We start from the raw sequence: 12,676 nt of genomic DNA, 5'->3' as shown, positions 1-12,676 counted from the left end.
GTCGAAGTCAAGTGAGTATCGTGGTGGTCGCACAGAGCTCCGACACCCTCCGTCCAACAAGATGAAGGTAAAAAATAATCCAACGATGGAGTTGTTAATCATGTACACCCATTCGAAGAGGAGAAGCCTCGACACCACGTCAGCAACAAAATAAAAACACATTGCAGAGTCTGAGCCCAACACTAGATTGTAGGTGTGTGCATTGCATGTGCATCTGCACCCAACACATGCTACGAGCACATGGTTTCAGGCCTACCCAGTGTAGCCTAATAGAAGCTTGAACTCTGCTGCACAGATCTATCAAAATCACCCTTTTCACAAGTAAGAAAACTCGATTTTGAATATTAAATTGCTAAGCGCACCTTGCTACCCACAAGTTAGCGTGCATAATATTTAGAAATGGAACATGTGTGACATTAGAAATGGCAGGTTCCCCCAGTGATTAGGCCCAAAACAATATTGTCACTGATCAGTCTCGAACTGGTACATAGGAAAAGTTAAACTATAGAGTGTAAAATTTAATTTGTAAAGTCTGACCTGTACCAGCTACAGACTCCAGACAAGGATTTATTTTCTATTTAATAAAACTCCAATCTAATAGTAAAGTCGGATTTGTATTAAATATTTGAGAAATTTTACTTTTAGAAAGTTACCTTCACCCTGCTTGAAGCTGCTAACGGCTGATTTGCATTAGCTCTTCTGCAACTGCCCAGCCGTGTTTGGCCTGAATTAAGTGTGAAAGAGTTTTAAAAACTGCTACCAGAGCAGAGACAAAGTCCTGGGAGTGTGGAGGTGTTTCCTACCCTGCCAGGAAGATAGGTGGGGTGGGCCCAGGAACTTAATTAACTTCAATGGGGCCTATCATATTACAAGCACATGTTCGGTTCACTTGGAAAGCCCCAGTCGTTGTCCCCTTAGTCAGGCTGGCACCAAATCTATTGGGAAGAAAGCCACCTCAGAACCAGTTTTGAGTGACCACAGAGGAGGGGACTGCTCATTACCTTGGCCATTCCTCTGGGTGGGCGCAGAGTTTCTTCACAAGGGGAGGTGGTTTTCGCATCTTGTATTTTGAGTGTGCGACACCCTGTGGGATTGTTTGCAGTAGGGAAACAATAACTTCTAAAAAGTGGGTAGGGTTGCCCCTAGAAATGTTTATTGCATTGGTTAGGGAGAACCCAGGTGTCACCCCCACCCACTAGCTGGTGCCATGCCTCAATGTGGCACCTCAATGTACCATCCTTAGAAGATTTTTCAGAAGGGAGAACTGGACCTGCTGTCTGTGACCAGAAGGAGCCCTGAAGGACAGAACCTACTCCTTCTTCAATCTAGGACAAAGAAGTAGACTCAGTTGGCTGACCACTTGTGGAGCTACAGGGACACAACTAGATGCTACAAGCTTTTTACTTGATGTACCTGGCTGACTACTGGGAACAGTACCAGGATTAAACCTTTGATGTTGTCCTCTGCCTGGCACCCTGAGGTCCCAGGAGCCTTAAAATGTAATGCCCCTGTGGTTATTTGGGCACCAGAAGAAAGTTGGAAACTTAAAAGAAAAAATCCACAAGAGCTTCAAGGGGACCTACGAGACAAATTATCCAACCGGCAGTTCCACAGCACTGGATTAAATTTCAGCTTCATTCTAGTCAAAGCTAAGAGCACCACTCCCAGTTTCGGTTGAGACCTGGATATTTTTCTGTGAAAAAAATCTCCAATGCCCCAGGCATCCTACGGGACCAATTTGATTCCAGTATCTCGCCTTTGATTCCACGGTGGCCGGAGCAGCAACAATTTTAGTAGCGGCCCACTCAGGGAGGAGTTTTCTTTACAAAAGTGACACAGGGCCTTTCTGTATTGGGACTTTGAAGCTTTTTTGAACTTTTTGACTTCCAGCCTCAAATAGTGCTTAGCTTCCATCTAACGCTTCCAGTGTTTTGGGCACTATTTCCACGTAAATGTTTTAAAATGAATATCACCTCTCATTGGATTATTGTAGTTCTGGTCTTATTTTAGTAAATAAAATGTTCTTTTTATTTTAAAATTAGTTTTGGAATTTTATTGTGTTTTGTGTCATATCTTCTACTGTGTACCCCTTGCCTAAATACTTTATAGTTTGTCTTTGATTTAAGCATGGCTGCTTTGTGTCACATTAGAGATTGAGAACCGGTTTATTTAATTTTTGTGAAATCTACCAGATGGTGGCCTCATCTATGAGGTGGACACTTGCCCACCCCAAATAGTAATCACCTTTCCTACACTACTAAACCAAAAAAATAAAACAGAAGATATGAATGATGAATATGCAATTGGAAAGGCAAACATATACGACAGACGGCTGTCTTTTTTCACTTGGCTATATATGTTAAGTAATTTGTTACACAATAGTATCCTGTTAAGTAATAAATCGTAGGTGAGTAACCGAAGGAAAAGGCAGAAATCAGTACTTAGAGAAAATAACACATCTTACGTCCCTTGCTAAAAATCTGATTTGTCAAGAGCGTAATTTTATTCCAAGATGGAGCATAATGGGAGCAAATAGCCTGTGCAAGGGGTATCGGTTCTTGCATGGCCCCGCTAAAGAAAATACCTTCATGTTCAGACTGTGCCAAAAGCAGGAATTCCTTACAGAGAATGTTATTGAAGGAAGAGAAAATTAGATGAAGAATATGCCTTTTCTCATGGGTAGATGAGTTGACAAAGTGAGAAGGCATAAAGGTGGCACAGGTGTCAGTCAGACTTGATTAATCTAGATACTTGTGGCAGTCCACCCAAGAATTGAAGTCCATCAGCGTAGGAAAATTAAGGGCATGGAGAAAATAGGAAGAGAGAAAGTAATTCAAAAAAGGCTAAATGGTATTGAGTATTGGTGCCAAGTACAGCATTGACAAGAGTACGAATTGAAAGGAATATGCTACTTACCAGTATGCATCTGTTCTTGGCATGAAGAGCTGCAGATCTACACACTATGCATAGATCGCCATCTGGTGTTGGGTCCGGATGTTTGCACTTGTTTTTGTCCTGGAAAGTTTTTGGAAGTCACGAGGTAGGTGACTCCTCCTTAGGATCATAGTGTGCGTGTGCATGGGCATCGGCTCCATCCTCAGATTGTTTTTCGCCAGCAGGGAAATGATGGAGCTTTGTAAGAAACAGGAAGATGCCCTTGTATGCTGTATCCAAATAAGATAATACTGGAACAGATAAAGGAAGCCGGGGAGGCGGGTGGGCGTGTGTAGATCTGCAGCTCTACATGCCAAGAACAGATGCATACTGGTAAGTAGCATATTCCGTTCGGGGCATATGAGCTGCAGATTACACACTATGCATAGATTGTATAGCAGTCCCATTCCTTAGTGGCGGCCACCAGTATCTGTTGCAGTAGTGTGAAATAGGGTTTCGAGTACAGCTTGGCCGACACTGGCTTGTTGTTTTGATTGCACATCTACACATTAGGGTTTTGTGAATGTATGCGGTGTAGACCATGTAGCTGCTTTGCAGATGTCATCTAATGGAATGCTCCCTAAAAATGCCATAGAAGCCCCTATTTTTCTTGTAGAGTGGGCTCTAGGAGGAACAGTTAAAGTACGTTTTGCTTTGTGGTAGCAAATTTGTATGCATTTAACAATCCATCTGGATATCCCGGACTTGGATATGGGATTGCCTTTATTGTGGTGGTGAGAAAGAACCGAAAAGTTGTTTGGTTTCTCGAAAAGGTTGTGTTCTTTCAATGTAATAGAGCAATGCTCTTTTAACATCTAAAGTATGAAGAGCTCTTTCTGCGACTGTGTGTGTGGGCGAGAAGTATACGGGTAACTCCACAGATTGATTAAGGTGGAAGGGGGAAATGACTTTAGGGAGGAATTTAGGATTAGTTCGGAGAACCACCTTATTGTGATGGATTTGGAAGAATGGTTCCTGAATAGTTAGGGCTTGTAGCACACTAACTCTTCTTAGAGAAGTTATGGCCACTAGGAAAGCAACCTTCCATGTTAAGAATTGTAGCTCACATTTATGTAGAGGTTTAAAGGGAGGTCCCATTAGTCATGTGAGAACGATATTTAAATTCCACACAGGTGAGGGTGGAACTCTGGGCGGAATTATCCTTTTGAGTCCTTCCATAAAGGCTTTGATGGCAGGTACTCTGAACAGTGATAAATGTTGTCTATTTTGTAGATATGCTGCTATGGCAGCAAGGTGTAGCCTAATAGACGTATAGGCTAAGTTGCACCTTTGTAGGTGTAGTAGGTAGGTTATGATGTGTTGGATAGACACATCTAGGGGATTGATGCTATTGTTATGACAATATATCACAAATCGTTTCCAATTGGCTTCGTAGCAGGCTCTAGTGGTAGGGCGTCTAGCCTCCTTAATGATGTTCATACAGTCAGGAGGAAGGTTAAGGTATCCAAATTCTAAGATTTCAGGAGCCAGATCGCAAGGTTGAGCTGAGCTGAGCTGGGTCCGGGTGTCTGATCTCTCCACGGTTCTGGGTTAAGAGGCGTGGTGAGAGGTGTAATCTTTGGTGCGGAACTACTGACCGTTCCAGCAATGGTGTACCACGGTTGTCTGGCCCAAGTTGGAGCAACTAGAATGAGAGTCAGTGAGTGTTGCCGTAGTTTGCGCACCATCAGTGGTATGAGTGGGAGAGGCGGAAAGGCGTACACAAATCTGCATGACCTGTTCATCCATATCGCACTGCCTTTGGACAATGTGTGTGGGTATCTGGCGGCGAAGCTTGGGCATTTTGCGTTTTCGTGGGTGGTGAAGAGGTCTATCTGTGGTTGCCCCCACATTTGAAAGTATAACAGTATTCCATGTGTTAATCTCGTATCGCCCCTCCATCTTCATCAGAGACCTCGTCCGTCTGCAGCCTGGGTGGTTCACAGATGTAACCCCTGAATTTATTTCTAGCCCCCCCATACTCTATTCCATTTTCGAGGACATCCTCAATTGATGAAAACTGCTTTTTCGGCCACCACAGCTGTGTCCATGTCTTTGCACCATGCGGTGAGTGTCGGTGACTCTTCTGAACCCCATTTTTGGGCAATATTACATTAGTAATCATTATCCCCAGTGTAGCCCAATCTTGTGCTGGGTGAGTAAGGTCATTCGGCTCCCAAACACTCAGCAAACACCTCTTGGGTTCTGGCACCAGTGACACCTTCTCTGTTTGTGATATCGTTCTCATTACCTTTACCCAGTATACTTTGATCTTCGGACATTGCCATATGGTGTGATAAAACGTACCCTCCTCCCCACATCCCCCTCAAGCAGAACGGGTGCGGGGTCGCTGTAGGGGCAGCTTTGTATTTTTTCTCAATTCTAGGATTGATGATTCTAGCCCTGACAGGGTCCTTAAATACTTCTGTAGCGTGTTTAATCCCCCCTTTGAGCATGGGTAAAGTGGATGTGGACCTTTGGGTGGTGTCGAAAGTGTCCAATAAAAAATCCTCTTCGACCGTTTCTGTATGTAGGTCGACCCCGTGGTACTGGGCAGCCCGGAGTATTAGCTGATTAAATCCCATGGTATCTTCTGGTGAGGAAGGCCTAGAGGGGTAGATGTCGTGTTGCGTGGCATTAGGGACATCAGGCGTATTATAGTCATCCCAGGGGTCAGGGGAACCTGGTGGACTGGGGTCATCTAGTGGCATGTTGTTGTCACCGTCCCCCGTGTCATCATATGTGTCGTCATCATCTACCGGTGTAGGGGATGGCGTAGGAGACCGAGGTTGGGGATGTGGAGGAGGAGGAGGAGGTGGCAGTGGAGAAGGGACCCTAAGAGGTGATGTGGCTATATCCCTCTTTTTAGGTGGTGGAGCTGGTGCAGGAATGTCCAGTGGTCTTTTCTGGAACTCAAGAGTCAATTGACCCCTTTTAGGGCCTTTAGTTAAGAGTTTTTTTTGAGGGTCTGGTCGAAAAAGCTCTTCTGAGGAAGGTTGGGTGTTCGGTGTCAACTGTTGGCATCGAGGGTTTTTTCGGCGCTGGCTGCAGAGCGGTTTTGGGCTTCGAGCTGTGTGGTTTACCAGTCTGTGTGCTTCTTCGGTGTCGATGCTTTTTTCGGCTCCGAAGAGTGTGAGTCCGAAATTTTGGGGAGTGGCTTCTTCGTCGGCTCTGAGTGGCTTCTTCGTTGGCTCTGAGTGTTTTTTCGGTGCCGGGGAGTCACTGGTTGGGGTCTTCGGTGCCGAGGGCTTCGGGGTGGAAGTAGCGGTCGGCCCAGAGGATGGGTGCGGCTTCTTTTTCGGTGCCGATGATTGGGTTTCGGCGCCAGTGGCAGGCAGGCTAGAGCCTGAGACGCCGGAAGGCTTGGTAGGCTTCTTTGCCGGGCCCGAGGGTGGGGCATGGGAAGCAGTGTGTCGGTGTGCACCTGAGCCCGAAGGTGAAGGTGTGACTGAAGCCTTTGTTGTTGTAGGGAGTGGGTCGGGGTCAGGGTCGACGTCTCTACTTACGACCAGTTGAGCTGGAGTCACTAGCTTCGGAGGCGCTGATGAGGCCGTCTTCGACCCTCTCATCTGGCACATCGACGCCCTCTTGGAAGATGTCGTCGATCAAACTCGACGAGTGAGCCATAGTCCTTCGAGCTCGTCGATCCCGGATGGTCTTCTTCCAGTGGAAGGAGGCACAAGTCGGACAGTCTCTGGCCTCATGCTCGGGAGAGAGGCAGAGGTTACACACCTCATGCAGATCGGTGTGGGGAAACTTCCACCCACATCGAGGACACTTATTGAAAGGCATCCTTTCCATGAGCCAGATGCCAAGGCTCGGGTCGGCCCAAAGGCCTTCTTCGACGACTGGAATCGAAGACTTGTAGAGATGCGCGCCGATTAAGGTTCGCGATAGAGACAATACCGTCGAAAGGGTGAAGGATTGCGCGTCGAAACAGGAATCTGTAACGGTTCCTAACTGGAGCACGAGAAACACATCCGAACCCGATGTCGGAAAAAAAAAATCTGAGGATGAAACAATCTGAGGATGGAGCCGATGCCCATGCGCACTATGATCCTAAGGAGGAGTCACCTACCTTGTGACTTCCAAAGACTTTCCAGGACAAAAACAAGTGCAAACATCTGGACCCAACACCAGATGGCGATCTATGCATAGTGTGTAATCTGCAGATCATATGCCTCGAACATTTATTTTATAAAGCGCACTTTTGCCCGAGTCTTGACGCTGCAGAAACATAAGGGAAGGGAGGTTTGGGAAGGATTGATGGTGAGAGGGCCAATTTAAAGCCTAAGAGATGCGACCATGAAGGGGTTTCCAAGGTCATCTGGAAAACCAAAAGTAGTCATAAAACCTGAAAAGGTCAGTTATAAGCTTTGACCTGGCTGCTACAAAATATAACTATACAATTCTCAAAACCAACTGACACTGGCATATAAGAGCTAGAATGCTTTCTGTTCATATTAGACATTCACTGATTTGAGAATGGACAATAAAAATGAGTCCACTGCTTATGTATAAACTGCTGTAAGAGTTACAAACATACACTGAGCTTCGGTCGTTGGTGGCAGATTTAGAGAGAGCTGTCACAGTGCCTAGTCATTAAATACTAACAGAATAATCAAACGTCACAGAGATTGGTAAGCATTCATGTGCAATACAATTAATCAAAAAACACACACTATACGATGATGCCAAACTTACCGGAACAATGGCCAGAACGGTTTTGGCTTCAGTGTGCCTGAAAAGGACATCCAGGAAGGAGATAACTTGCAGTGTCTTGCCCAGGCCCATGCTGTGGGCTAGGATGCAACCAAAACCACTGCTGCCCTTAAACCTCTCCAGGGATTCCACCAAGTTATCATACAGAAAACGAATCCCTCCAACCTAGAAAAAAGTAAAAGAACATTAACAAAAGTGTTGTTACAGGCTTGAACAGCATATACAATACAGATTACCAAAACATTGAGGGGCAATACGAGTGTTAAGATACAAGGAGCAGCAGAGAGCATCCAAGAGGAATCATGGAATGTGTATGCGTTTATGAGGAGCAGCAGGGAGAGTTCACAAAGGAACAAAGTAGTGTAAAGGTCAAAGCTTAGTATGTGGCGAGGGTATACGAGGCAGGACATTGTGTGCCTAAAACTGTAGGCCAAATGGATGGTCTCCCACAAAAATAAATATAACAAATTTCAAAAGATTTCTTAATGGCTCACAAATCAGGCGCACCAAAGACAACATTTAGTTGGTGCTCGGGATAAATATATTTAGAAGCTCTAAAGTAGCAATATGACTGTACAAGAAAAAAACACACTTGCTCTACATGATCAGGAAATAACTGGCATACTTCAATTCACAAGTAAAGTTAAAATGAAAGTTTTTGGGTGCATAGTTTTTCCATTTTTAGGTCTCGCCTAGCGTTGCAGCGCATGCGCTGCTCGCTCGGCGAGACATAATGAGAGAGGAGATTTCAGAAGGGGGCCTGAAGCTAAATGCTGGCTTACCATTGAAAAGGATGCTTCTTGGTCACTGCCCTTTCTCCTTTTCGTCCTGCCCATCCAGACTGGATCGTCTACTTTGCGGCTGTCGCGATGCAGTTTCTTATCTTAAGGGGGACCCTTCTGTTTCTGCGTCCTGTCATTCAAGCTTTTAATTTGCTTGCGCCTTGCAGGTTCAGTGAACGTCTTACTACCTGTACATGTTATAGATTCACGAGCCATTCCTTTTCATGTATTCTTGCACTCATTCTTAGGTTGCTACTTTTCTCATTTATTCATTTTCTCGTTCGTTCCTTTATATGCAGTTCATTTAGTAACTTGTTGCTAGTTCAACAGTTTAATTCCTTTGCATTTTCGTCGTTCATTCATTAATTTTGTTTGTTTGCTATTTATGTAATCTTTTGGCGTTGGCTCGTTATAATCGTTATTTGTTCGTTCATTTTTTCTACGCTGTTATTTCTTTCAATCGAGCTTTTATTTTTTCGTTACTTCTTTCATCAAGTCTATGGTTTTTCCTTACTTCATTCGTGCATTCATTGATTCATTCATTTACTTCACTTCTCACGCGCCCATTCGCCTTCTATGTTAGCATAGTCGTTCTTTATTTGTTTATCTGTTCTCTCTTCGTCATTCCGATCTTCATTCACTCACTGCGGGGTGCAACGTTTGGCAAGAACGAGGTTCGCTCACCTCCCCCTGAACCCAGACTTCGTAGCACTTAATCTGTGACAATGCCCGCAGTAGTAGGGACAGTACTAGAGGCAACGGTAGGGGCAGCAGTACAGGAAGCCGAAGGGGCCGCAGTAGAGAGTCAGGCTGCAATATAAGCAGTCGTAGGGGCAGCAGGGGAAGCAGTAGTGGGTAGCAGTCGAGGAAGCTGTATGGGCAGAGGCAGAAGTAGGGGCATTAGTAGAAGCTGTAGGGGCAACAGTAAATGAAGCTGTATGAGGAGTAGTAGAGGCAGACTCAGGGGCACATGAAGGGGCATTAGTAGGAGAAGCTGTGGGGGCAGCAGTAGAGGCAGTCAAACGGGGAGCAGCAGAGGTAGCGGTAGGGAAAGCAGTAGCAGCAGTCGTAGGGGCAGTAGTAGGGGCAGTGATTGTTTTACCAGCAAGGGAAGGGTTGAAAGCCATTGTTGGGGCAATGATAAAGTAGTAGTAAGCTGTGGTGAGGCACTCGTAGAAGCAGTGATGTTGAGCATGGGACAGGTAGCAATAGGGAAGTATAGTGGCAGTTACAAGGGAGGTGGGATCTAGTAGGGCAGTGGGAGGCTGTAGGGCCAGAGGTGGTGAGCCGTAGGAGCGCCAGTAGTAGGAACAGAGGTGGGGGCTGTGATAAACAGAATAGGCCCAGCGTGCGCAGCTGGCGAGCCACCCCTCTCACACAAACACGGGATACATCATTTGTGTAGCAGTGGGAGCTTCCCTAGCATGCAGATTTCACCATACAGACAAAAACACCACGTACAAGAAGTCGCCACCACCACCACCTTATACCATGCAATGCAGCCCACCCCGTATCACCACGACCTTCCTCACTGCACACAGACATAGTAGAAAGGTAATGCTAATCTGTACATGTATAATACCCTCCCTCTTGATACTGAGCCATACAACGCCTGACGACAACCACCACCCAATAACTACGACCCTTGTCCTGCTCCAGGTACTGCCCTCCTAATAACCACTACCTTTTAACTTTCCTATGCTGTACCTTCCAATAGCTAGTGCGCTTTTGCTGCTGCATGCAGCACATGCCAATAACCACCACCTTTTCTACTTCTCCAAGCAAGACATGCCAACAACTACCACCCATGTAATGCTCCCCACTGCAGGGCATGCCAGGAAGAACCACACTCTTACTGCTTCCTACCAAAAGCACCACCACTGTTCTACTGCATCACCCACTGCGTGCCAATAAGTACCTCTCTTTTTCTGCTCCATGCTGCCCGTGTATCAACTGCCACCCTTTTACTGCTTCGTGCAGCACCCACTCATAACGACTAAGCGTCTCACCTGCTAGTTTTCCTATACACTGCAGCACACGCAAATAACTAAACAATGTAGCACAAGCTAAACCCACCTTTCAATTCCCTGCTCTGCTTGACCAACCACTCACCCTGTCTTTCTCATTCATTCTCTGTGCCCCAGCTCCCTTAGATTTCAGCTGGTTCTATTTTTCCTTTCCCCTTGGTTCTCCGTTACTATGGTTACTGGCCCCCTAAGGAGGACCACTATCAAATTCTGTACTGTTCCAAACATGTGTTTGTGTAATCTGCAGGTCACAGATTAGAACGCCTGTGGAAACTAGTTTGGTGGGCTTCCAGGTCATACATAAGTAACTGGGTTTTAAATGTAGCAACTGTGCCTTCAGCTAGTCATAAAGATTATCCCTCCCACAACACGTGGAATCAGTAGTTTATTACTCACTGCATATCTGCATGTATACTTTATGTCGTGGCATTATTTTCATATGTACTTGGTTTAACGGACTGTGGAGGAGGGGTGGGATGGGTCAGGTAGGACCTTGTGTTAGGAGGAGCTGGGGGGTTGTAGGAGGGTGGTGCATGTTGTGTCTCCTCCTGTCTCGGGGCTGAGCCATTTGATCTTTTTTTATCTAGCTACACTAGACATTTTTTTTCACTAGCACTTTATAAGCTATAACCACTGCAATATTTAACTCTAGCACTTTACTACGGCAAATCACTTAACAGCTCTATAGGTATACAACTTGTTGCTGCTATATTTTAGATTATTGCACAAATTGTTGTTTTTGAACAATTTTTAAGTATATATTCATGATCGAATGTATTTATTTTCTTGTGATCAGAATATTGGAAAGATTTAAATGAATCAAACAATAACCCTTACAAATACCAGTACCACACGGAGCAGTTTGTTTGTGCACAGCAAAAGGATGGCATTACCCTTACAGTGACTACTTTACTTTTAGTCCAAACGCTCTTTCCATTTAAACTCGCCTGACTCCCTGCTATAAATTGCCAATTGAGCGCACCTGTTCTGCACAAATATGCAAGTGTCACATACAGCACGTTCCCACCCCATACACATCTTTGCCAGTTTCCGCACTTAAGAAAGCAGGCAATCTGCATCAATTTCCGATGGTTTGACCAATAGCAGTGATTAACAGGAAATGATTCACTGAATAAGAGTAACAGAGACAGTGTAAAGCTAATGGCCAGGCAACTTTTCTGGGGCTCAAGAAACCCAGGGGTAACCAGTCATGCCTTGAGGCAAGTACTGCTGTTGTCCACAAAGCCACATAAGCCAGATACTTGTAAAGGTCAGGTGGTGCTAAGCTAAAGTGCTGCTTGCCTGAAGGCTCTCCGAGCACAGCAGGTAGTGTCATTTGGATTTAAGACCTTTTCTTACTCCGGCCAAGCTTGTCCTAATGTTTGACCAGTCCTCCACTAACACCATCAGTTGCTGGGCTATCAACTACCTGCAATTGAAAAGGACTAGATGTTGATCAGTTGTTTACTTGCCTGATCAACCGAGTTTAAAGCCCGCGCCAGCCGCTTGGTCAAAACTCTTGCGCGTCAAATTCGGTCAATACCTTGTTTCTTAATATTCAGATGTAATAGTTCTGAGCCACCAGCTCTCTTCAGCTACACTTGAAGATATCAGTCTATTCCCACTATAAATTCCACAGTGGTAGGTGCTTCAGTGCTGTCTCAGCCTGGATAGTGCAATTCCATGTAACTGGGCTAGTTACAAGTTTCAAATTCCCGCAAACAAGCCAGTCAGGCTAGTATGTTGTCATGGTTAATGTGACCATGTTTCCGAGGGACGGCAGACCCTGCACAGGCTGGTAATTAAGTAGCAAAACGTTTAAGACTCTGCATAATGCTCCAGGCCTTCTACTAGACTTGGCATTAATTCTCATTTTAAATGTGCCAGATACAATGGTAGATCCTTCAGTGTTAAGCCACAGCTCTGGAACAATCTTCTGCTGGATCTCTGGATTCTCACAAAGCAGTTCCAAAGAACTTCAGAAAGTTGATGTTTCGCAAAATGTATGGCATATATACTTTACGTATTCGAAGCACTATCATGCCTTCTGATAGACATCCGCTTGAGAAGTAAAAATATAAAATAAAAAAATAAGACTACAGCAAGCTCACTAAATTTCCACGTATCTGTTTTTTAGGCTTTGGTTTTCAAGCAATAGTGCAACTGATCAATAAAGGATTATTCTTATAGGGTGATGAGGGTAGAATTCTT

At 45.1% G+C, this 12,676-nt stretch overlaps 1 protein-coding gene across 2 annotated transcripts in view; it reads right to left on the bottom strand.

Annotated features, from left to right (window-relative positions):
- The window catches only part of RAD54L2 (RAD54 like 2), a 682,650-nt gene that overhangs the window by 419,218 nt on the left and 250,756 nt on the right, over positions 1-12,676 (bottom strand). For both annotated transcript variants that reach the window (XM_085625105.1, XM_085625106.1), the window contains exon 7: positions 7,639-7,821. In XM_085625105.1, the coding sequence (XP_085481231.1) occupies positions 7,639-7,821 (183 nt within the window). The remainder of the gene's footprint in view (positions 1-7,638; positions 7,822-12,676) is intronic.

This window comes from Triturus cristatus, chromosome 9 (assembly GCF_964204655.1).
Source record: "Triturus cristatus chromosome 9, aTriCri1.1, whole genome shotgun sequence".
NCBI classification, from domain to species: Eukaryota; Metazoa; Chordata; class Amphibia; order Caudata; family Salamandridae; genus Triturus; species Triturus cristatus.
The sequence above is the reverse complement of the archived record's forward strand: the minus strand, read 5'-3'. Positions and strand labels throughout refer to the sequence as shown.